General features: G+C 53.4%; 1 protein-coding gene across 2 annotated transcripts in view; it reads right to left on the bottom strand.

Annotated features, from left to right (window-relative positions):
* The window catches only part of BCAS4 (breast carcinoma amplified sequence 4), a 55,532-nt gene extending 29,457 nt beyond the window's left edge, over positions 1–26,075 (bottom strand). For both annotated transcript variants that reach the window (XM_021685914.2, XM_021685915.2), the window contains exons 1-3: positions 25,896–26,075; positions 10,950–11,021; positions 1,811–1,912 (exon numbers count right to left, since the gene is read on the bottom strand). In XM_021685914.2, the coding sequence (XP_021541589.1) occupies positions 1,811–1,912; positions 10,950–11,021; positions 25,896–26,075 (354 nt within the window). The remainder of the gene's footprint in view (positions 1–1,810; positions 1,913–10,949; positions 11,022–25,895) is intronic.
* Between the last annotated feature and the right edge of the window lie 217 nt (positions 26,076–26,292).

The following is a 26,292-nucleotide window of genomic DNA, read 5'->3' as shown; positions in this document are numbered from 1 at the left end:
TACCTTCTAGGGCCAGAGGGACTTTGCGGATGGGATTAAAGATCCTGAAATGGGGAGATGATGCTGGATTATCCAGGTGGGCCCCATGTCATCGCAGGGTCCTTGTCAGAGGGAAGCAGGAGGGGCAGAGTAAAAGAGTCTGGAAGAAGCTACGCGTGGGGTGGAAGCCATGAGCCAAGCAATGCCGGCAGCCTCTGGAAGGTGGGCAAGGGCCGGACCCGGAGGCTCCCCAGAGCCTCCAGAAGGAACCAGCCCTGCTGACAGCTCAGTGTTAGCCTATAAGACACATCTTGGATTTCCAACCTCAGGAGGATTGTTAAGATACAAATCCGTGTTGTGTTAAGTCCCTAAGTCTGTGGCTATTTGTTACGGTTATAGGAATGCTCTGTGGCCAGGTCTCTCCTGCTGGAACACGGCCACGGACGGCCCCTGTCTCTCTCACTGTGAGAGCCCCGCAGTGGCACACAGTAGGCCCTCAGCATGAGCAGACTGCCTGCCATGGGAAGGGCTGGGCCAACCCAACGAGGCGAGAACCAGGGCTTCAAATCCTCACATTTTCTTTCCTCTGTCAAACGTGTGGAATAAAATTCAAATGAATCAGCTATTCCAAGGGCAAAGTTTTAATTATATTCCTGCCTCATTCTCTCCTGACAAGAACGTTAACTCTCTGCTAACTCCAGTGTGGACTGCCACGCTCCTTTCCTCCACGGCTCGGAGGGGCTCACATCCCCTCTGTCCAGGTGACCGCAATTAAATGGCAAGCTCCTCCCAGCCTCCCGGGCTCTTCACTGTGTAAGGAGCCAGGACCCCAGGCTGAGGGCACCGGGAACGATGAAGAGCTTGGGCTCCAGCGGATGCCAGCTGAAGTCCCAGCTTCAAGGCATGAGTGGTGGGACCCCGGGAAAGTGGCTTCCCTCCTGGAGTTTATGCTCCTCCTCCGGGAGATGGGACAGTGAGGGTGTCAACTTTGTAGTGCAGCAAGGAGAAAAATGAGATGCCCTGGGCTTAGCCTGGGGCTCCCACAAATAAGATGTGGGTGAAGTAAGTCAGCAATGAGGCAACAGGGCATGGTGGGGATTGTGGTAAGCTGCAGGACACGGGCCCCATCTGAGGGGCAGCGGCCATTAGCTCTACAAAAACACAGCCCAGGGCTTGGAAATGTTCTACTTCTCAATTTGGGTCATCCTCATATGGGAGTTGATGTGTGTAAAAATGCACTGAGCCATACACTTACGATGTGTATACTTCATGTATTTAGACCTCGAGAAATAAACCCTGAGATTAAAGTATTTAAAGTATTTAAAGAAATGTGGGCTAAGTGCTGTTAAAGCTTCTGAATTTCCAAAAGCGGCTTAGAAGTCAGATTCTTATTTTAAAAAGTACCCTAATTTTTAAGTGGGGTACTTTATATAAATTCGTGTTTGTCATATTTTTAAAAATACCATGTAAGGGGCACCTGGGTGGCTCAGTCGGTTAAGCGGCTGCCTTCGGCTCGGGTCATAATCCCAGGGTCCTGGGATCGAGCCCCGCATCAGGCTCCCTGCTCGGCGGGGAGCCTGCTTCTCCCTCTCCCTCTGCCTGCCTCTCTGCCTACTTGTTCTCTCTCTCTATCCCTCTGCCAAATAAATAAATAAAATCTTAAAAAAAAAAAAAATACCAAGTAAGCACAGCCCCTTTTTGGCCAACAACCCCCTGCACTGGGTCTAACGCCTGATGTGCTCGAGACCGGATTGGCATTTCAGAAGAGAGGATGAAAGACCCAGAACAAGCCCACGGATCTCGCAAAGAAAGCTCACGATCCCAGACACACCTCTAGCTGGTCCACTTTGGCATAGATGCCACGCATTTCTGTCACTTTGGCCTGAAGGAGCGGGATGTTTTCCTCCAAGATCTGCGAAGTGTCGCTCCTGATCTGCAAGAAACAAAACAGCTCATCAGGCCCCCTGCCCTGGTACCCCAGGCTCCGGCCGGTCTCTCAGGTCGCCCAGGGTCTGCAGAGACCTCGCAGATGGCCAAGAGGCCGAGCGGCATCCTGCACAGGGATAGCCCACCGCCTCTCGGGCCCCCAGACCTACTCAGGTGTTACTTACTGAACCGCCGATTGTTACCCCCACAAACACCTGACAACAGCAGGCCCAAACGAAAGAGACCCATTTTCCAAACCACTCAACTGGAGCAAATGGAAAGAAATCGAAATCTCTTCTCTAAACCCAAGTTGAGGTAAGTTTTCACTGCCCTGAAATTAATGATACTAATAAGTCGATAATAATTACTAACATTCATTAATAATGTGAATGAAAACCACAGCTTTCCTGTATCCGAGTGCGCCCTTCTCTGTGGACGCTGCGCTAAGCATCCCCCCCCACACAGCATCTCTTTTAAGTTTCCACTGCTTCTGCTTGGAAGGGCTCCGAAAGTGGCTATGACCTTTACGAAGCCACATCCTTCCCTTGGGCACTGAAATCAGACGCCTATGCCTCGATTTTCTTTAAGAGCCAAAGGACCAAGCCTAACCCCTCGGTGTGTGGGAGAGAGAGATTCCATCTCCACGTTAGCATCTCCTTATGGTGCAGGGAGGCGGCAAAAGTTGCTCTCAGATGCTAGGGAGCATCGGGACCCCCTGCGGGAGACCTTTCCAATGCCGATTCCCAGGCCCTTCTATGTCTGGGGTCAGCTGGGAATCTGTTTTCAGCTAAGCTCCAAAGCCATGCTGGAGTGGGGGTGTGGGGACAGTCACAGAACACCAGTGGGAACACCAGGAGCTGGGCGCAGGACTCAGCCTGGTGTCTGAGTTCGGTTCTACCCACTGTGAGCTGTGTGACCTTGGGCAAGTCACCACACTCCTCTGAGCCTGCCTTTGCTTCTTGCTTCCTTGGCACGCAGGTGAGGAGAGAACATCTGGCACCAGTGTTTGGCACAGCTCCTGACATGGTCCCCAGTGACCACTGCCTCCTGGTATTCACACCTGCTGTATTCAAGCCCGCTGTGGGATCCCCTCCCCTGGCCCGTGAACCGGCCCTGGCGATTCGCTTCTAACAGAGACGACTCAGCCAAAAGGAGAGCGGTCACTCTGGGGACAGGGTTCCAGAGGACTGTCCCCCCAGCTTGCTGGCCTCCTCTCTCTCTCTCTCTCTCTCTCTCTAGCTCATGCACGCTCCCTCTCCCTCCCCCATCTTCTTTCTCACCAGGCCTCTCCATCACCAGCCAATTGCCATGGCAGTGAGGCCTGCGTGGCTAGGGACAGAGGAGCTGAGGCACATAACTGCTGGCTTCGCTGGACGTGGTCCTGCCCCAGCAGAAGCAACACCTGGCCAGGAGGACCACAGGGACCACCCAGCATGGCCGCACGGACACCTGACCCCCAGGCGCCGCCAAGTAGTGAGGACCACAAGTTTTGGGACAGTGTGTTAACCAACAATCGATAACTAACACAGTGACAACTCAGCACAAAATTTTAATTTCAAAAATGCCTGCAAAACTATCTGTTTTTCCTCCTTTTTCTGCCTAACACATGAGGCTTCTTGTGGTTCTCCTGGAATTCTGCTCCCATCGTCCTTCAGGATGTGCCCTGGGTCTCAGAAGCGACCCCATTCCCTGAGTGTCAAAACCAAACTCTTCCCTCCTGGTCCCCTCCTCTGGTCACGGTGCTGCCATCTCCCTGGGCACCTGGCTCCAAGTCACTGTCCTGGGTACACTCTTGTCCCACGTCCTGGCCCCACAAGGGTACAGACAGGTCCTGAGAGGGTGGCATCTGGCATCATGCCGCCTGGCCTCCGTCTCTGCCCTGACCTCCCCGTGCCTCGGTTTCCTAGTCTATAAGATGGGGACCATACAGTACTTCTCTTGAAAGAATGCTTTGGAGGTTAAACAAGACCACCTCTGACTGGATGGGGCCCACACATGCACCTCGTGTGGTTCACAAAGTGTCTGAGGTTTTTAATTTGACTTGATTTCCAACTTTAAGATTCAAGCGGGGCTCTTAGGAGAAATGGCTGATTCTAGAGGTGGGGCAGGGAAAACAAGCCCCTGGAGAATCTTCTAGTTCCAGAACGTAAGGGAGTGTTTTTTGGTTGTTTTTAAACATATTTTTCCTTAGGTAATCTCTATGCCCAGTGTGGGGCTCAAACTCACGACCCTGAGATCGAGAGTTGCCTGCTCCAGTGATGGGGCCAGCCAGGCGCTCTGTAAGGGAGTGTTTACACAGGAGCCAACCGGAAAGAGCCAAATGGCCGTAGCGGGAATAATCTGGACAAGAGAATACATAAGGCGATATGGGATTATAACTCGAAGGACAACAGGAATCCATGAGAGTCTGTCAGGAAGAAATGACGGGACACAGGCCACGGGAAGGGGACCACGGGGGCCAAGCGCCCCTGACATGATGCCACCTCTGTGGATTCTCTCCAGAAACCCGCCACCCCCGTCCAACCACCAGAAAACCATCAGACAAACCCAAGCTGAGGGACCCTCTACAAAATACCTGACCAGAGCTCCGCAAAACTGCCAAGGTCACGAAAAGCCAGGAAAGACTAAAATGTCACAGAGGAGGAGACCAAGTGGACAGGACAACCGAATGCACCGTGGGACCTTGGCCAGAAAGAGGAAATCAGTAGGGAGCCTGCGAAAGGAGAATCAAGTGTGGAGCTTAGTGAGCAACACACCCATGTGGGCTTCCTAGTTCTGGCGAAGGTACTGTGGCCACGTGAGATGCTCACCCTGGGGGGGGGGGGGTTGGCTGAGGGGCGTGTGGGAACCCTCTGTACCATCTCTGCTCTCTTCCTGTAAATCTAAAACTATTGCAAAACAAAACATATAAACATGGCTTTAAAATACTCAAGTGAGGGGCGCCTGGGTGGCTCAGTGGTTAAGCGTCTCCCTTCGGCTCAGGTCATGGTCCCAGGGTCCTGGGATCGAGCCCCCATCGGGCTCCCTGCTTGGCGGGAAGCCTGCTTCTCCCTCTCCCACTCCCCTTGCTTGTGTTCCCTCTCTCGCTGTCTCTCTCTCTCTGTCAAATAAATAAATAAAATCTTTAAAAAATAAAAAATAATAAATAAATAAATAAAATACTCAAGTGATTAAGTGGGGCTTTACAAGGTGTCTTAAAAGTCAGCCCCTCTGGCAACACTGCGCCTAAGTCTCCCCGGCACGGAAGGCTGGGCTGAGCAGTGGCGGCAACTTCCAGGTGGGGCATGAGCTCCCTGGTGACACAGTCACCACCCCTCCCTAATGCCTCACCCCCTGCCCCCTTCACTCAGGTCCAGATCCTGCCTGGCTCCTGTAGGCACCTGCATTTTTGCCCCTTGTCAGGAAAAAGCCCTCAATAGTTTCCCTTTCTTCCCCCAAGGCCAAATCTCTAGAGACAGACCCATCCCCTCCCCCCCACAAGGCTAAACTGGAGAAATCACCAAGGTTCAGTGACTCAACGAAGAGTAGGTAACTCACAGCAGGGTCGGGACACAGCGGATCAAACGCAAATCTTTTCTTTCTGCTAATTTCTAAAACAACGAATAGGGTGAGAACAAAGAAAATCAGGAGGGCCTGGTCCTAGTGACCCACGGACCAGAGAGAAGGGAATGCTGCAGAGAGGAGATTCACGGAGCACGTCCTTCCCTTCCTCTAGCTCTGAAGGAAACCAAGGAAGAGAGCATCTGGGGCCGGGCAAGAAGGCCCCTCTCTGAAGGCTCCTCTCCGATTACTGGAATTGCAGGCCATGGGGAGCTAGCTAAAGCTGCCCGGATGGCAGGCTGCACGTGCGTGGGGGGAAAGTAGAGAGTAATCCCGGGGGTCTGAAAGGCCCCCAAACCTTTCTTGTGGTTCCCCATGAGCTGGGAACGGGAAGGCGGAAAATAGGGTGGGAGGGGCACAAGAGCAGCACCCCACGAACCTTCGCCACGTGCTGAGAACAGGCCCTGTGAATCAAACGATTTTGTCTTCAACCTTTCGTGGCTGAGGACAATGAGCAAGGACAGGGAAACGAAATGGCGACGGCCCACGGTCACGAGGCTACCAAGCGGCAGATGGAAGGTTCCTATCCAGGTTGGTCTGAGGCCACCAGTGACACCAGAGGTCTGTGCACATGTTCTGCCAGGCCTTGCAGAGTCAGCCTGCGTCATGCCTGAGAAAAACCAAAGCGCACGCACACCAGGTGCCACGATCGGAAACGAAGGATATTTCCCGAGAAGCCCAGATTTCTAGCTTCTTGTGAAAAAGCAGAGGACCTGGCCGCCCTGAGTCTGTGTCCCATGTGACAGCAATCGGCTAGAGCTGGGTACAGCTGCCCCCTTTGGTTAACCATAGTCCCTACCGCTCCCTAGAGTCTCCCAGCATGGCGTCCGTGGCAGCCCTGGGCGCTTCGCTTCTTACAGGGGAGTCAAAGGAAAGCAACACATTTCTTTCCTCACACCCACTTCACACCATCATGTCACATGCATCTGAGCAAAGAGAGGTCAGTGAAGAATCAATGCTGGCTGAGCCTCTGCCAGGACGAACGCCCAGCCAGGTTTATTGGCCTGAGGACCTGGCAGACCCTTCCCCAGCCTGGTCACCCACACCTCCCCAGAGCTGGCCTCCAGAGCCCAGAAGTCTGGGCAGCGGATGTGGGGGTTATCACTGAGCAGAGACGGCTGTCCAGGATGATTCAGGGCCTCCAGGAAGGAGAGCCAAATGCACTTGACCCAAGAACACACACCAATGCCAAATGCAAGTGCTGGACCAAGGCCAACAAAGAATTTTCTCCATCCATGTGAGCAAAGTAAGAGTCTGCTCCCTGCCAGGGGTGGGGTTCTGAGGGCTCGGACAAGGTGCCCAAACTCCAGAGGGCACTGAGCTGGAAGCCGTACAAATCCTCACCGGCGTCACGACGAGGCACCGTGCATGGGTCACCTCCCACAGAGCCGGCACCCTGCTAAGCAGTTATTTTCATTTGAATGTAGGAAATGACAGACGGCGAAGGGCTCGGCCTTAAGCGGGCAGCTGGACGAATGTGTATGTGTGCCCACATCTGCATCAACAGCACCCCAGCCAACGTGTAGAACATCCCATCAGCCCAGAAGGCTCCGGTCACAACCGCCCTCCCAGAGTGGACCACGATCCGGCTTCCACCACCGTGCAAATCTGTGTCTGACTCCTTCCCCCGGGCTTCACGTTTGTGAGGCACCCATGATGTTCGGGGCGCTTTGTTCTTTTGCATTCGGGTTGCTTCTGGTTCGGGGCATCGTGAACGAAGCTGCTCCGGAACATTTGTGTACGGGTCTCTGTGGACCCTCGCTTTCATCTCTCTTGGGTAACTACCTCGCTTTACAATTGCTGGGATGTAGGGTCAGCGCACGTGTGACTTCGTAAGAACCTGCCACACCGTTTCCAAAGCAGCTGTGCCATTTGGCGTTTCCACCAGCACGTGAACGAGTGTTTCTGCTGCTCCACGCTTGTCCGCACTTGCTACCGTCGGTCTTCTTCACTGTGGTCAGTCTGAGGACGGAACGAGCACATCCCCGCCTCATCGAGTCCGCACCCTAACTCTGAGGAGAAGGATACCGTTTGCGGTAGATTAAAGAGGGCTACAAATTCTTCCCATTCCTTCCATGGACACGTGGGGTCTGTGTCCTCTCCCCTTGGATCTGGGTGTGTTGACTGTTGTGACCAGTAACATATGACAGAAGTGAGACCGTCAGTTTCCATACCCAACCCTCCGGAGACCTGGCGGCTTCCACTTCCCCTCTGTTGGAATGCTTGCTTCGGGAGGCCAGACGCCACGCTACGGAAGCCCAGGCCAGCCCCGAGGAGAGGCTGCGTGGGGAGAAGTTACACCAACCGGTCCCCGGCCACGCAGCGCTCCCAGCCCAGATGTCAGACGAGTGAGAGAAGGAGCCACCTGGACATCCCTGCCCCAGCGAGTCCCTGCCCTGGACCGCATAACACACACCTCTAAGTTCTGGGGTAGTTCGATGCAGCCATAGACAATCGACCATTATGTCCATTTTACAGAAGAGAAAAGAAAGGTACAGAGAGGGGACGGGCTGTGCCCAAGGCCCCACAGCAGGCAGAGTCAGAGCTCAAAGTGGCAGCTACCAGCATTATATCTAAGGTCTAAACAGGTGGCAGGCACAGGGTCGTGAATTCCAGTCACATAGAGCGATCAAGGACAGGCTGGCTGTGGAGTTAATTCATCAGACAGGAAGCCAGACTCTCATTCCTAACAGCCTGATGTGATCGGAAATGGAGCGGCTTCCCTCTGGACTGTGTACCAGGGAGCCTGGCCTCTCTCAGACCTCTAACTTGATCAGTGTTTCCAAAGGCCAACGCAGGGACCCAGGGGACAGTGTCCATGGTGTGACATCACCTGCTCCCCAGAGGTCCCCACTCATCCCTAGCTTGGATCAAACGAGAAAAGGAGGTTCCAAGCCAAGGCTGAGAGCTGGACGCCTCTCTCCGTGCCACGTGCACAGATGCACCAGGTAAACTGAGCCTCAGCTGTTGGGGCAGGAGGATTTCCAGAATCTAAACGGCGTCAGCACTGAGCACTGTTGCGGGGGCCACAAAAGCATCGTACCAGACACATTCTCTTAATGCAGGTGCACTCGTTTACATACACACTCATGAAATGGTTGTCCCCGCCATGGGAAACCCACTCTGTTCCCTTTCTTAAAACACAGGACCCTCTTGGTCTTGTTTCATTTGCCGGCTTTCAGTAGGGCCCAAAGTACTGAGAAACACACTCTGCCATAAAACACACGAGCACGTGATGGATGTACCTGGCAGGTGGCCCTGGAGTCGGGGAGGCCCTCACAGGAGCAGTGGACGGCGACCGCTGGAGAGCTCATGCGCTGTCCACAGCAGGGTGACCACGACACCACTCTGGCCGATGCCGGCCAGGTGGGCCCATGCACCCCAGGGGAGCCAGACCTTTGCTCTTCCAAAAGAAGCCAGAAATCCTGATTTTTTGCATGACATTCTATAAATGTCAGCAGCAAATTCCTTTTTCTTTTCCTTCCAGAAACATCCAACATATCTGTAGGCGGGACTGGGTCCATGGGTCATGTGCATGATCTCAGTCTTAAAATCTTTGCAGAAATGCATCGCCAGGCTTCTGGTTCGAGGAGGGCCTTGTCAGCGCTGCCTGACCCCTTGGCCTCCAGGTGACACACACACAGAAGCCTTGGCGATTTCTAAGGCAGGGTGGCCGGGCACCTCTCCCCATCCAGGCTGACTCCTGCCCCAAGCTCTCCCCTCAGGCAGGTAATGGGTCTCCTTTCCAGGAGGAGGGTGGCTGAACTTGAGAACAGAGTGTCCCTGGGTCACCAGTTCACCCATCTTCCAAATCCGCCCCCTGCCTGTGGGCCCCCAGGGTCCACACTGTGCCCAGCACACCATACCCACGGGTCGGCGCCTCTGTCTGGACGCTCGCCCTCCCCAGCGGCTGAATTATTTCTGTTCCTTCTTCAAGCCCCAAATTAATCGCCACCTGCTCTGCAAAGCCTTCCCAATTTCCCAGGCAGAATTTAACGCCTCTGCTCTTCATTTTTTTTTCTTAAGCAAATTAAGTCTTAGGATCATGTGCCCAGTTCTTTCTAGACCCTCTCTCCCTCTTCAAGACCTCTGCAGTCTCCCTTTGCACCTGGAACACACCTTCAGGCTGGTGCTTCAACCCTGGGTGACAGCCCTGGTCACACACAGGGGGCTCCCGCAGCAGGGGGAACGGAGACAAAGCTGACTCTCTTTGCACCCTCAGGCTCACCATGGCGCCCAGTCAGGGAAGGTGCCCAATGGCTGGTGATGAAGAAAGGACTATCTGGGCTGTTCAAAGTCTGTCTCATTCCTGGCTCCCACCTGGACCCACACCCAAACTAGAAAATTGGTTCTCAAGAGAAAAACACACACATGTTCTCTTGAGGACATTTCTGTCTTGGTCACTGTTGTGTCCCCATAGGATGGCACGAGGTAGGTCTTGTTGAATGAATGGGGATGACACGGTGCCCATTGCCTTGTGCTGCTTCAAGGAGAAATGGGGTGACACGGACATCACACTTCACACCGTGTCTGGCACCAAGTAGGTGTTCAATAAACGTCCAGTCTGCTGTTAGTGTTTTACCCTTGGGCTCTCACAAACACGCCTCCAGACACGTGCTTCACAGGGGCACAAATCTACCCCACTGGGTCCAGCTGGGCTTCCTCTGCTCCAGGGAGAGGCAGGGCCTGATCACAATATGGAGCTCTACCTTTTGGGTCTTCGGGCAGAAGCCTTAAACCCAGGCTGCTGGGAGCTTCCGGAAAATTCTATCATGGCTCCTCAGGGCCCCACACCTGGCTGGCTACAGTTCTGGGGACACGAGGATCTAGAGGAGATTTTTTTTTTTTTTACAGGATTTGGAGTGGAGACCTTGTCTTCTGGGCCTAAGGCACCATCTTCCATCTTCTTCTCCACCCAGCCAAGGGGATTTGATCCAACAGAACAGAGTGGGAGGCAAAAGCCGAGAGAGCAAAAGGATTCGGGAAGGAACCTGACGCCCAACCCTGCCTCGGGCTACAGCCTGGGCCAGAGGCTCCTCTAGGCCTTGCAGGCCTGAAGCCATTTCCTGGCCGTCTCCATGTTTGCCTGGCGGACCGCGCAGAGCCGAGGAAAGTTAAATATAGTCTTAGCATCCCCGCTGAACGGCTCCCCGCATCGGTGCCCGAGAGTGCCACCTGGTGGCCCACTCCGGGCTCCTCGGTGGAATAAGAGCCATCTGGGGGGGATGGGCGTTATCAAGATGGCCGCCTCAGGAAGCCCTGGTGTTGAGAGAGCGCGAGAGAGTGTGAGAGAGAGTGTGCGCGTGGTTTTCCCCTCACCGCTGGCCGCTGCCCCATTCCTTCTGGTTGCTAAATCACCACCAAAATGGCTTCCCCAGAAAACTCCAGGAAGGGCCTGGAGTCTGGCCTGGGCCTAAATCCACGCCTCCCAGGCAGACACTCACCATGTCAGTCAGACTGCAGAACTCTTCCAGCCTGAGGAGCATCCCCTCGATGGTCTCCTCCACCTCCTTCGCCTGAAGAGAGACAATATCCTGGAGATTAGCAAGTGGTTTCCAGGGAGACAAACGCCCTTCACTGTTGTTTTTTTTTTTTTTTTTTTTAAAGCAAACTAAATCTTAAGATTATCTGCCCAGTTCCCTTCAGACCTCCTTTCCCTTTTCAAAACCTCTCCTAGCCTCATTTAAAATCATCATAAGCTGGCCACAATCTTGACTCAGCCTGTGGACCGAGGCCTGGTTAAAGCCACCATGGCCCATCCACCCCGTGCAGATTTCACAAGAGAGGAGAAGAATGAAAACTAGCAGGAAACAGGACAAAGCTACCCTTATTATCCCATTGTTCGGAAGAGGAAACTGAGGCTCAGGGGTGAGGTAAGCCTGCTCGAGGTCACACAGCTAGCAAGTGGTGGGGCCAGGATTCCCACTGGGCTTGAGTCCACAGCCTCAAAGCTCTTACAAACCGTGAGAAACACCCCCTAACAAACACCACGGAGAGTTAACACAAGAGATAGAAGAGGCAGAAATAGAAACCCATCCTTATACCAACACACGAAGGACGTACGTGGTTTACCAGAAAGGCCTGGAACCATACAGACCAAACTGCTAATAGTTAGGGGATGTACTTACACTAAATGATCATTCAATCTGAAATTCAAATTGAACTGGGCATCCTGTAGTTTATCTGGCAACCTATTAATGGTGCTTCCTTGGCCCTGGGGAGTAGGAATTGGGGAACAGTGTCTAACAAAGGGAGACTCGAGTGCTTTATGTTATCTGAAGGGTTCAAACCTCGAGGTACCAGGGCTGGGTAGTGACGTCATGAGTGACATCAAGGAGTAAAGCAGGCTGCCGGGGCTTTGCGGCGATCTGAAAGTGCTTGCCCAAATCTAGAACATCCAGCAGCCATCAGTAAACACAGACTCGGGGCTGCCAGAGCCTTCCATTTTTCAAGAGAAGCCAGAAATTTTAATGTTATGGAAAATGTCCCAATTTTTAAATGGTAGCATGGATTCATGTCCTGCCAAGCACGGGCCAAGCCAAACATGACCTTGAAAGGGTCCGCCAGTTTACAACCCCGTTTAAATCACTTGTGCAAAAATTAGTTTGAACCTTTTTTCTCCCCGCTCAAGTATGTACCGTGTTCAGGACTTCTAAAATACCTCTTTTCGGTTTTGTTTTGTTTCTGTAATGACCAGGCATCTAGCAAGAAAGGTCGCCGAGAACGTGAGCCACTTGCTCGGGCTTACCCGGGCTGGACGGTTCCACTCCAGGGAGGCAACCCCAGACATTTCTGGGCAGGCCTGGTACCTGCCCCTGACACCTCCCCTCATCGCCTGCTTGTCCCGGGACAGAGGGTGATACCCTGCTGGGGCCCGCTGCTTGTGAGAGGAGCTGTTGCTAACACCACAAAATCAATGGCTGTGCAAAAAAAAAAACAACAACAACAAAAAATCTTTCTGGCTGGAGTAAAAATAGTACTGAGTTGCAATTTTAAACTCTGGAACCTTCATCTCGCAGCTGGGACTATTTCTGTGCCTGCACGGGGGAGGCTTGACAAGGAAGGGGACCACAGCAGAGGGAGGACTGAGAGACACACAGGAAGTTCTCTCCGCCCCCCAAAAAGTAAGATCACGGGAAAAGAAGCCTTTAATGCGCTAAGGAGGGAAGGAGACAAGAGGCCAGAGAGATGGGAGACAGGAAGGTTGGTCGCTTCCTTCTGGTCGCTTCCTTCTGCTCGCAGAGGGGGGGATGAAGCGGGAGAAGGGCACAGATGGGCACAGATGGAGGCTCCCCCCAGGGTGCAGGTGCAGACACCCCAGACCCCAGACCTGCCGAGGAAGGCAAAAACTGCAGAGGGACACGGATGCCCTCGCCCCAGCTGGACGGGCCACCTCCTTCCCCTGCGGGGCTTGAAGCTCTTTGCTCAGGGGAAGCACATCTCCCCCTACCCTGGAGGGTTCGGGAAGGAGGCTAGTCAGTCCCGGGTTCAAATCCCATCCTCTCTTTTGCCAACCGTGGGACCTTCATTCAAGGGTGTGACTTCTGCACTTCGGTCGGCTCCCCTGTGACATTGCCTTCACAGCGGTCTGGCAGGTTGTTAGGACGTTAACCTCACATAATGAATGTGGTCTGATCAGTTGACAGAGGGCTGACACACAGTAGGTGCGTAATAAGTGGTTGCTTTATGTATCTCTCTCACTAGATAATAAAAACAATGGCTAATTGCTAATATAGGGATTATTTCATTTGGTTCTCACAAGACCTCTACACAGTAGGGGCTATAATTTCCCCCTTTTTATGGACTGAGAAACAGAGGGCCAGAGAGCTTAAGTCACTCGCTCAAGGTCACACAGCTAATAAACTCTGAAGCCAGATTTGACCCTGAGCACTCTGAAGAGCTGAAGTTTATAACTACGAAGAGGCTCTTTGGAGAGGAGGGGAGATGTGTCCCCTTTATTGCTTCCTGTCAGCTACAGTCTCCATCCCCCACCTCTCCCCCCCCCAATCCTGGGGCAGGGCCCCAGTGCAGGAGAGAGCTGAGAAAGCATTTGCTGACTGGCCAGCTAAGGAGAAACGAGCCCGGAGACATTCCCAACCAACAGGAAGGAGCTCAGGATTAGCCACCCCATCATGCCCACAAATCATTCACAGGACAATTTTCTCTCAAGATAATCCCCTAAGTGGCCTCAGAAATGAGAGTCCTGCAGGCAGCAGCCCACACGCCTTGTTCACCAGCCCGTCAGTGAAATGAATGCCCTCGCCCTCCTGTGCACTTCCCTGGGCATAAACTGTCCCACTCCGAGGGGAAGGCAAATGGCTCGCCTGGAGTGACATTCAGGGCACGGCCAGCGGGGCCGGTGGGTGGGCATTTTTAACACACGTGAATCATGGCATCTCCTTTCTTACATCAAACTCCCCAAGTGCCAATCCCAGCTTCCCAGCTGGGCATGCCAGGGAGCCAAAACGGGGCCAGCCCTGGCCCACCAGTGACGGGCACCCAAAACCCCACAAACAGACCCTCCACCATGGGCTTCTCCAACTCAGCAAGTGGAAACCCCACTGTCCATTGCTCAGGCCAGACACCTGGGCGCATCCTTTTTTTTTTTTAAGACTTTATTTATTTATTTGACACAGAGAGAGAGAGTGAGAGAGAGAGAGAGAGCACAAGCAGGGGGAGTGGGAGACAGGCAGAGGAAGAGGGAGAAGCAGGCTCCCCACTGAGCAGGGAGCCTTATGTGGGGCTCGATCCTAGGACCCTAGGATCATGACCTGAGCCGAAGGCAGCCGCTTAACTGACTGAGCCACCCAGGCGCCCGCACCTGGGAGCATCCTTGACGCACCTTCCTTCCTCAGCCCGGCCCATCCGGTGTGTTTGCAAATCCTCTCTGGCCGCCTTCGGACCGTGGCCCGAAGCCCACCACTTCTGTCCGCCCCCCTCGCCGCCACCCTGGAACTGGGCACAGTCCTCGCTCGCTGGCCCCCGCTTCCGCTTACTCCTCTGTCGAAACCAAAGCCCTCGTCGGCGGGAAGTCTTCCGCCGTCCGGCCTCGCGGCCACCGGACCCCCTACAGCTGCAAGTTGGACAATGACAAATGCCACTAAGCGTCGGGAGCCCCTGGCACGCCGCTGGGGGCCGTGTGACCCGGCGCCCTGCTGTGGACCCCAGTCTGGCACTCTTTCAGAAGGTGAGATGAAGTTACCCCATGACCCAGCAACATAGCCCAGGGAACTGGGAACACGATGTTCTTACGAAAACGTGTGCATTATTCATGAGAGCCGAAAAGTGGAACCAACTTAAGGTCCATCAAGTGATGAATGAACAAACAAAATGTGCCACGTCCACGCTATGGAAATATGTGGCAGGGGCGCCTGGGTGGCTCAGTCAGTGAAGCATCTGCCTTTGGCTCAGGTCATGATTCTGGGGTCCTGGGATCGAGTCCTGCATTGGGCTCCCTGCTCGGCGGGGAGCCTGTTTCTCCCTCTGCCTCGGCCCCTCTTGTGCTCTCTGTCAAACAAATAAATAAAATCTTTTAAAAAAGAAAAGAAAAGAAATATTATGTGGCAATAAAAAGGAATGTTGACCTGATACATGTTAGAGCATGGATAGTCCTCGAAAACATGAAGCTGAGTGAAAGAAGCCCGACACAAAAGGCAAAGTATCACAGGATTCATTTTAGGTGAAATGTTCAGAAGAGGCAAATCCACAGAGACAGAAAGCAGATCACTGGCTAGGGGGTATTGGGCAGCGGGAGAATGAGGGAAGAAGTGCTAACGGCCATGGGGTTCCTTTCTTGGGGGACAGAAATGCTCTGGAACGAGGTCATGGTGATGTTTGCACAACATAGTGAATGGACTAAAACCCACTGAACCGTATACTTTAAAATAGTAAATGTTTTGTTACATGAATTATATCTGAATTAGAAACAAAAAAAAAGTCCTCCCCTGTCCTCCACCTCCCTCAGCAAACACCTAATAGATGCCTCACCAGCCCCACGCCATCTGGACCCTCCATCTGCTCTCTGACCTCACTGTCCACAGCTCACTCCCCATCAACTACACCAACCACATCCTCACCCCAGGGCCTTTGCACCTGCTGTTCCCATTATTGACAAAGCTCACTGCACACTTCCTTTCGGTCTTTGCTCAACCATCTCTCCTCAGCGAGGCCTTCCCTGGCCTTGTAGTGCCCACCACTCCCTGTCCTGCACCAATTTATTTCTCTCTTCAGCCTCCATCACTGTCTAACATCTTATACATTTTGCCTGTTTCGTGTCATCTTCCTCCACCCAAATAAAAGCCCATACAGGGCAGGGGTCTTAGTGCCTTTCATTCACCTTTGCATTCCCAGGGCCTAGAGCAATGCCTGACACCTAGTAGGTGGCTCACGCTTGCGGAGCTGTCCCTCTGACTCTCTCCCGTCTGCATACCTTTGTGCAATCTGATTCTGCCACCCTGCCCAGGAAGAGGTGGGATCCACTCTTCCCTCCCCCCGAATCTGGCCTGGCCCGTGACTTGCTCTGACCAATAAAACGGCTGCAAGCAATGCTTTGTGACATCAAGAGACCTTGCAGCATCTGATTCACCCTCTCGGAAGACAATGGCCATGGGAATTAGTGTAGGCAATGCTGCTGGAGAGACCACAGGACGAGAGTGGCCGCGTGGAGGACTGAGGCACCCCAGCCAGCACCAACTGCCTGACATGAGTGAGGCCATGTTGCGTACAGCCAGGCTCCAGCAGAATGCAGCCCCCTGAGCCCAGCCAGCACTATGGGTGCAGAACCGCTCAGGGGAGCCCCGCAGACCTGCAGAATCACGTACCATAACATGGTGGCTGTTTTCAGCCACGAAGACTTGGGCTAGTTTGTTACCTGGCAATTGGTAACCAGTACAGTGCCCAGAGAACACCTGTTGCAGGAAAGGAGGGAAGAAAAGAAAAATGAGCAAGGGAAGGAGGAAGAAACAAGCCTTGCTGGCGGGGCTACAGCCTGAGAACCGCAGCCCAGACCGCGCTCCAGCCCCACCCTTGCATGTTATGCTGTGTGGTCTTAACTATACTCTGACATCTCCATGCCCTGGTTTACCATCTGAAAGTTGGGGGAAAACAATCCTCAGACTCTGTCTTGAGATGGAAGCTGAGAAGGGTCAATGAAGTAACTTCTCTGGGTTACTCTCGGTGAGATGCCATACCCATACAAAAGACGGTTGTAACTGGGACCCTACTGCCTTCCAATGCAGTGGACACAGAAGCCAGGCAGGAAATGACTACAAGGGAATATGCTTTCTGCACACTGCTTATTTTCGGTTTCTCACTTTTGAAAGAGACCTTCTACTTTTCTCTAAGAAACACAGAGCAAACACAGGATAGTGAGTGGCAGCTAATACCCAGTTTCCAGGCAGAAAGACAACAGGGAGGGGTGGGGATTGTGGATAACAGGAGACCCCTTCCCCATTTAAAGAGGGCGGCTGCTACTGGACCCCAGAGAGTGAACCAGGTGGGAATGTGCCAAACCTGTTTCGTTCAAGACAGACAGTGACCCAGGAATTTATGCAACCTTTCCCAGTTTGAGAATTCAAAACCCCCCAAATTAAAACACAGTATGACAGCCAAACAAACCTGTCTGCAGGCTGAGTGTGGCCTTTAAACCTCTGGCTTGTGTCTTTAAAACACAAGGATATATGGGGCACCCGGGTGGCTCAGTTGGTTGAGCGTCTGACTCTTGGCTTCAGCTCAGGTCATGATCTCAGGGTCGTAGGATCGAACCCCGCATGGAGCCCTGCATCGCATGGGGCTCTGCGCTCAGCAGGGAGTCTGCTTCTCTCTCTCCCTCTGCCCTTCCCCCTGTTCATGTTTTCTCTCTCAAATAAATAAATCTTAAAAAATAAAAATAAATAAAAAGTAAGCATATATGAATTGTCCAGAATAGCCAAATCTATAGAGACAGAAAGTAGACCAATGAGGGTCATCAGGGAACAGGAGCTGAGGGATACAGGGTTTCTTCTGGGGGTAATGAAGATGTTCTAAAATTGATTTGGGTTGATGGCTGCACAAAAAGCCATTAAGTTGCACACTTTAATTGTATGGTATATGTATTATATCGCAATAACGCGGTTTACACACACACCCACGCACACGTGCACACAAGAACCCTCCTAGGAAAGCACAAGGCCCGTTCAGCCAGGCCAGGAACAGGGCCACTGAAGACCTCTTCTGTTGCAATATTTCAGAGAAGACAGACATTGGATTTTTTATGAGAAAACTCCTCTTTTTTAGAATTTGGCAACTACTTAGCATTTTTCAAATCAAATCACAGTGCCAGCCAGAGGACACCCACCTGCAGCCGAGCCGAGTTCCAGGGCGGGTTTTTCGGCTTCTGCCGACACCACGCCTGCTGCCTGCCCCCTGGGCTTCCTCCGGCTGGGTGGGCTCAGGGTCCCCAAGGACACGACTGGCCGGGGCCAAAATGAAGGACCATAGGGCCTGCCCTCGCCCTGGGCACGCAAACAGGAATGTCACCTCTTCTCCCAAAGCAGTCTTGGGGGCCCCTTCAGATGACAGCAAAGTAAAGGCCTTGTTAATGTCGGCGTCCACTCTTCCGCCAGCCCGACAGGAGGCAGAAAGAACAGCCTCGTCTCTGTGCGCAGGATGAAGGGCCCCCGGGGAGCTGGGGCCTGGACAGACCCGACGCATCTGGAGACAACCCACTTCCCAAGAGGGGACACGGGAACTCCTTCCTCTCAGGCCCCAAAACGGGGCAAACAAGAGTTCCCATCCAGGGGTGCCTGGGTGGCTCAGTTGTTTGGCGTCTGCCTTCGACTCAGGTCATGATCCCGGGGTCCTGGGATCGAGCCCCGCATCAGGCTCCCTGCTTGGCGGGAAGCCTGCTTCTCCCTCTCCCACTCCCCCTGCTTGTGTTCCCTCTCTCGCTCTCTCTCTCTCTGTCAAATAAGTAAATAAAATCTTAAAAAAAAAAAAAGAGTTCCTATCCAGGCCTTGAGGGACCCTTGACCTCAAGGTTTGAGCCACTCTACCACGCTTGCCCTGACCCTGGTTTCTAAAAGGGTTTATTTGGCAACAGCAACCAAAATTTAGAATGCACGTACCGTTGGACCCAGGAATTCCCCCACGAGGTATTTATCTGACAGTCATATTTGCACAAATGCAAAATGATGTGTGGACAGAGCTCCTCTTGCAACAGGTTTTGTGGGAGTAAAGAATCCACATAACCTAATCATCCATCAGTAGAGAAATGGCTGCCTGAACTGAAATCCAGACAATGCAATTCTGTTGAGCAGCTAAAAATAATCGGGCAGCTCTTTATGTGCTCATATGGGAAGATCTCCAAGACATACTGAGTGAAAGAAGCAGGATACACCAATGGAAGGCTACAGGTGGGCTGGGGAAGGACCTGTGATGCCTGCAGGAAGGGGACACGGACAGGAACAGCGGTGGTCTCCGCTCAAGCAGCAAGGGGCGGGGGAACTGGGCGGGAGGAAGCTCCCTAACCACTCCTTGGCCACTGGGACCTTGGAATTTTGTGATGTATGCAGACACGTTTTATTTTTTATTTTTTTATTTTTATTTTATTTTTTTTAAAGATTTTATTTATTTGACAGAGAGGGACACAGCGAGAGAGGGAACACAAGCAGGGGGAGTGGGAGAAGGAGAAGCAGGCTTCCCGCCGAGCAGGGAGCCCGATGCAGGGCTCGATCCCAGGACCCTGGGATCATGACCTGAGCCGAAGGCTTAGCGACTGAGCCACCCAGGCGCCCCACGTTTTATTTTTTAAAACAAAACTTATTTTAAGAGCAAAACGAACTGCAGTTCACTTGAAAAGAACACTGAGGCCACATTTCCGTCACACTTGCACCAAGGAATGATTCAGAACCCAAGGCAGCTTTAGGCAAACTTATGGCTCATGCGGACCATGGGCTCAGCAACCTTGTTTTGCAAACCCAAAACTGGAATCACGTACACAGGGCAAAGAGTGAATACCAGGTTTCCAGGCCTCCACGAGGCCGTGCTGGTGAGTGAAAACTCAGGATCTTCAGCACCAGGGAAGCGCTCAAAAGGGGCGAAATCCCCACTGCCCAACACTGTACGGAACAATTATTGTGCATCAACCCCCACACATGCTGTCCCTAAGGACAAAAGTATCTCTCACGTATTCTCCCTCCCAGCACCTGGGAAGGTGTCTGCACCCAGCACCTGCTCGACCAACACCTGTAGAATGAGTGAATGAACAACTGCAGCTGATGTGCCCAGCCTGCTGACCACAGGCCAGACCCCATGCCACACATCACCTGTGGATTCGCTCATCCAAACCCCCAACCGCCGTATGAGATGAGCCTTCGAGGCGCAGAGGGGCACTGAGCACAGGGCCGAGGTCCGACCCCAGGCCAAGTGGCTTCAGAGCCCGCGCCCCCCCCCCCACCCCACCACGAGGCCTGGGCAGGAGCAGGATTGGGGGGGGGTCCACATAGCCATAAAGGATGTTTCTTTAACTGATATGGACCAAGTCACTCGGTGCTGTGGACAAAGCAGCAGGCAGGACAGACGGGCTCCCTCGTGGCGCTGCCGCTGGAAGCAGGCTGGCCATCAGAATCCCCAGGGGGGTGTTTACCAGCCCAGCCCCCCAGCCCTGGGCCTTGTTCACAGGTGGCCCCCCATAATCAGCAACCACACTGATTTTCCAACACACCCATCAGTCTAGGTCACTCCAGGCTTAAAACCCTGCTGGAGAGCTTTCAGAATGCCAGTGTCCAGGTGGCACTCATACCAGTGAAATCAGACTACCTGGGGTTTGGGGGGGCTGCTGGGGGTGGTACACGTGGCAAGCACCAGAATGATTTTTTTTTTTTTTTAAAGATTTTATTTATTTTTTTGAGAGAGAGAATGAGAGAGCACATGAGAGGGGGGAGGGTCAGAGGGAGAAGCAGGCTCCCCGATGCGGGACTCGATCCCGGGACTCCAGGATCATGACCCGAGCCGAAGGCAGCCGCTTAACCAACTGAGCCACCCAGGCGCCCCAGAATGATTTTTTTGAAGATCCCCAGATGACTCCAACCTTCCGCAAAGTTTGGGTACCATGCCCTCTATCGGCGCTCTCGACCTTGGCTATGCCCTGCCCCACCCCTGGAGACTGCTTTGACTTCATCTTCTATTTATAGATGCATGAAATAGGTGTGGGTTTTTTGCTGTTTACGTTGTTGTATACACCACGCACACCTCCGTGCACCTCGCCTTTCTCCCCTGGAGCCGGGCGCTGCCACCCAGAGCTGACTCCCTCCACAGGATGTTCAGACCCAGGGATGACCCCTTCCACTGGGTAGAAAGACAGGAACTTCCTTCTGAGAGAGGCTGCCCCCTTCAAGTACCCACCTTGGCCTTGGCCCCTCACACCTCCAAAGGTTCTGATTCAGGGAATATGGCCAGCTCAGGCCACGTGCCCTTGGACGACCGCATCTGTGGTTCCCCTGCTCCCGCTCCAGCCTCTGCAAACACATTCCAGCCCTGCAGCCGTGAGGGCAGGAACCCGATCACGGCTTTCCCCTGCTGAGGGCCAGCGCACCCCTGCTCACGGCCAGGACCCTAGGATCGAGTCCAGAGCCCTCCCCCTGGCCCTAGGCCCTGGCCTCGCCCTGCCCACTCTCGCCCTTGGCCGCCGAGGTCCACCCACTCCCCGTTCCTCACGTTTGCCCCTCGGCCACGCACGCGCTGCTGGAGGTTTGCCTGGTGGTTCCCTCCAAGCCTCCCTGTGCGTCTGTCATCGTCCCTCCACTGTCTCCTTCATGGCACTGAGCACCATTTAATGACTCTGTTTGATCATGACTGTCTGCTCACCTCCCTCACTGCAACACCAGTCCTTGAGGGCAGGCACCCCCTCGGCCTTGCAGGCCTCTCCCTGGTACCCCACCCAGCACAGTGCCTGGCACACAGCGGGCTCACCATGAAGATCTGAGGAATAAATGAACACAGAACTACATCTGGAGACAGGGCATCTGAACATCCCCCACTTGAACCCGGAAAGTGGACCAGCAGGTCACAAGGGCAGGACACATGTTGGGGGGGGGTGGGCATAAGCACATGGTGTTTTCAGGATGGACATAATAGAGTATCCTTTGCTTTCACAAAGAAACAGCCTCTTTGATGTCTTTTTTCATGAAACTCCAGGGCATCTTTGGCTAGTTTGTTTTCCTACTTTAGTCCAAACACATGGTTTGGAGAAGTCGTTCCGTTTTTTCCCCTACAAGACGACAGAAAAATCAAAAGTTCAAGCACAAAAGTAAATGGTAACTGATGCTAGCTTCGGTACGGGGAAGACAACAGGGAGGAGTGCGGACTGTGGCAAACAGGGACCCAGACCTACCAGACCGGCTAATGTTTTATTTCATTTTTTTAAGTAGACTCTACGCCCAACGTGGGGCTTGAGCTCATGACCTTGAGATCAAGAGTCACCTGCTCTGCTGACTGAGGGGCGCCTGGCTGGCTCGGTTGGTGGAGCAGGTGACTCTTAACTCGGGGTGGTGGGTTCAAGCCCCACATTGGGCATAGAGCTTACTTAAAAACAAAACAATAGACTGCCTAATATTTTAAATAAACCAGAAACTCAGAGTTTTTCATGAGAATCCTCCCTTTAAGAAACCCTACGTTGACAGATCCAATCACATCAGAGTGCCAGATTCAGCACTGGGGGCCACCAGTTTGCAACCACTGATCTAGTCCACATGCAGTTAAAAGACCCAGGTGTTGGGGCGCCTAGGTGGCTCAGTCGTTGGGCGTCTACCTTCGGCTCGGGTCATGATCCCAGGGTCCTGGGATCGAGCCCCGTGTCGGGCTCCCTGCTCGGCGGGCAGCCTGCTTCTCCCTCTCCCACTCCCCTGCTTGTGTTCCTGCTCTCGCTAACTCTCTCTGTCAAATAAATAAATAAAATCTTAAAAAAAAAATAGACCCAGGTGTTTTCTCCGCCATCATCCTCTGCTCACTCAAGCAGAGACCCTGGGCCTGAGAAAGTGCTGACTTGACTTCCTTCCATCCAGGCCATGAACCTCACAAGCCTGTCCTGTGTCCCAGCAGAGGAATCAAATAGGATTTTGAAAGAGCCTGGCCAGGAATTCACCCGTGGGTGGGTATTAGCGCTCAGCCATTCGGGAGCGCCCTGAGCGACCTGCCCCCATAAATCAAGCGCACCCAAGAGGCAAACGTCTCTCTCTCTCTCTGCCATCTGGAGACTGCCCTGAAACTCCTCCTGAAAGAGGAAGTTCAAACCAGAAAAAGAGAGAAAGTAAAACACACAAAAAACTGGTTGAACAGAATACCCTAAAGGCACCGGAAACAGTAGAACACTCACCTGCCCGCTGATGTCGCATGCAACCCTGCAGCAGCGCCTGGATCCTGGGAGACAGACTGCAGTCCTGGGCACGGCTTCTGCCCTCCTCGCTAGCCACACCTCCCATGGCTCCCCCTCCCACCTGCTGTTCTTCTATCCTGAAGGGCACCCTGCTTCGTCCCAACCCAGGGCCTTTGCAGGTTTTGTTCCCTCTGCCTGGGTGATTTTTCTCCTCCTAGCCTGGCCAGGTCTCATTCACACTTTAGGGCTCAACCTAAAATGCTGCCGCCTCAAGGAAGCCCTCCCTGACTGCACCCCAAAAAAGTCAGGTCCCTGGGCTTCCTCTTTCTTGCACATTCTTCAGTGGGTACCACTCAGGTCTCCGCTTCCCTGGAGAGACCTTGCCCGCCCTCTGTCTTGCTGACTCACACTGATACCCTCTACCACACCACCGCATCACCATCTAGAGCTTTTGTGTGTGACGTGTCTGTGGTCCAATGGTGTCCTGAGAGCAGGGCCCCTGCATGTTTCACTGCTGTCCCCAGCTCCTGGCACGTATGCAGTAGAGGTTCAAGGTGTTGCATGCAGCAGGCCCATTCACTGGGAACCCCAGGACACCCCTAGGACTGGAGTCGGCTGGTCTGGGATCCATTTAAAAGCCAGAAGTGGCCCCGGGAGAAGGGCCCAGCTGTCCAGGCCTGTTCCCAAACCAGATCTCCCTTTTCCAGCTCATTGACCCAGCTGCAAACAGCCTCAGTGTGGGGACCCACTAATGAATTAATCTTTAAGTAGAGGTTGCAAGTGACTCTGCTCCAGCAGTTTCTGCTTCTTCTGGTAAATAAACTTCAGACAGCTCTCTAAGTGGGTTTATTGCTGCACCGAGCTACAGGGAGCTGGGCTCTTCATTACATCCCTCACAAATGAGTGTGAGCCAGCCCGTGTCTGAGTTAAAGAGAGCCCTGAGTGAGAAAATGAAGTTAATACATGCAGTTTCTCTTGAAGGCTGTCCCTAATAGAGACAAAATGAAGCTGAGGTTCAGCCGCTGGGCACAATGACATCTCTCTGCTGAGAGCAAGGGAGAGAAGGAACGAGAAAGACACTCACATTCCTTAAACCAGTGAAAAACTGTAGACAACCCGAACGCCCGTCCCTGGGGGCAGAGGTCATAAATTACAGTCCCTCCAGCGGATGGCACTGATCCTGTGAGGGCCTCTGTTTCCTCAGCTGTAAAATCGACCTAAAAACCTCCTGGCCACTGGGTCAGTGGGAACAGGGTTTGGGACACTGCTAGCACATAGTATGTGCCCAGGAAACAGGAGTAATTGTTACTTCTTTGTGGGATACTAGGAAGACAAAGAACGATAGAGACCTGCGCTCTCCCACACGGAAGCCACCAGCCTCACAGGACTATTGAACACTTAGAATGTGGCTGGTCCAAACAGAGATGTGTTGTAAGTTCAATATAAAAGCTTGATTTGGGGCTGCCTGAGTGGCTCAGTCGGTTAAGTGTCCAACTCTTGATTTCAGCTCAGGTCATGATCTTGGGATCCAGAGATCAAGCCCCAAGACGGGCTCTGGGCTGGGAGTGGAATCTACTTAAGATTCTCTCTCCATCGCCCTCTGCCCTTCCCCCTCCCCATCTCTCTCTCTCTCTCTCGCTTTCAAAAATAAAAAAATAAAAAGCCTGATTTTGAAAACCTAGTACCAAAAAAAAAGTAAAAATCTCGTTAAAATTTTTTTTACATTGATTACATGTTAAAACGATTGACATTTTGGAGGCACTGTTACTTTAAGTATATTGAGACTAATTTCACCTGTTTCTTTTTCCTTTTTTATGTGGCTCCCAGAACATTTCAAATTACATGAATGGCTCATATTTGTGGCTCAGATTATATTTCTATTGGACAGCTCTTATGGATACATTCTGACATGAAAATATGTCCACGCTATTTTGTAAAATTGAGATGTAATTCACGTATCATAAAATTCACCCTTTAGAAGTGTACAGTTCTGTGGTTTTCAGTATATTCACAAAGTTGTGCAACCATCACCACTAATTCCAGAACATTTTCATCACCCTGAAAAGCCCTGTACCTCATCATTAGCAGTCACTCCCCATTTGTCCATGCTATTTTGAGTGGAAAAAAGCAAATTGCAGAACAGTATTACAGTATCAAGTGGGGTTTTACAAAAAATAACACACAGTATTATTAATATATATGCATACCCACGTTTGTAAATGCATTTTTTAAGTGTCTGGGATGAGGTACACCACATTGTTGGTGATGGTTATCTCTGGGGACTGGAGTTGGGGACGCAGAGAAAAAGGAGAGGGTGCTCACCCTTTATTGGCTGTACTTCCGTCCTGCTTTTGAGATTTAAAAAGAGAATGAGTTGAATTCAAGCCTTAAATAACTCCTGGCGGACTTGGATAAATAACTTTTTTCACGGCACTGTTAACAGACTGGCTTCAGCTGAAAGATGAAGGGCCTAGTTTCAGATCCACTTTTTATTCTGTGCTTTTAAAATAGAAAGTACAGATAGAGACGAGGTATTTTCCCTCTTAGCAACAGCAGGACCAAGGCCCGGGGCTTCCCCGCACAGACGCAGCCTGCCCGCCTCCTCCCGGGCCTCTGCACCCGGCTCGGAGCCGAGAGGGCTGAGCGCCCGGCCGGGGGCAGGACCCGAGGCCGGCCTCCCCAGGGCCTCGCCTGGCAAAGGGCAGCAGCTCCGAGCGCGCCTCGCTCCCCCATCCCCGCCGATGCTGGGGGCCCTGGTCGGGATGCGACGCGAGTCTGGGTCCCCGGGGGCCTTGTCGGCTGGAGGAGGGAGCGGCGCGACCTGCCGCGTATCTCGGGGTGGCGCCAGGCATCACCTCTCCGCAAAGGAGGCGACCCTCGGGCCCCTGCGCCGGGTGCGAGAGGATGCGGCGCGGACGCCAAGGATTCGGGTCCCGGCGCTCCGGAGGCCGCACCCACCCTTTCCTGCCCCGGGGTGCGAGGGCCCAGACCCCCCAACCCCGAGACCCGGCTTCCCCTACTGCCATCCCCCGTCCCCTACCTCGGCCCCGGGCTCGGGGGTCAGGAAGAGCGCGAGCTCGCGCGCCCCGCTGCGCACGGGCTCCGGCCGGTCGGCGTCCACGAGCAGCATCAGGAGCGCGACGGGGTCCAGCTGGCGGAGGCTGCCCGGGAACCCGGGGCCGCATCCCGGCCTCGGAGCCCCGCCCCCGACGGGCTGCATGCCCCGTGGCCCGCCTGGAGGAGGCGGGGCAGGTGCGCACCCGGCCGCGGCCCCGCGCGCCTCCCCGAGCGCCGGGCCTAGTGGGCAGCGCCACCCAGTGGCACGCGGCGCTCACTGCGCCCGGCCCTCGCAGCACCTGGTAAAGCAAAGCTTCTCGAACCCGCCTGCAGATCGCAATCACCTGGGACCCTTAAACCCTCCAAAGTCCCGCTCACAC

Source organism: Neomonachus schauinslandi, chromosome 10 (genome assembly GCF_002201575.2).
Source record: "Neomonachus schauinslandi chromosome 10, ASM220157v2, whole genome shotgun sequence".
Classification (NCBI taxonomy): domain Eukaryota; kingdom Metazoa; phylum Chordata; class Mammalia; order Carnivora; family Phocidae; genus Neomonachus; species Neomonachus schauinslandi.
This window is presented reverse-complemented; position numbering and strand designations above follow the sequence as displayed.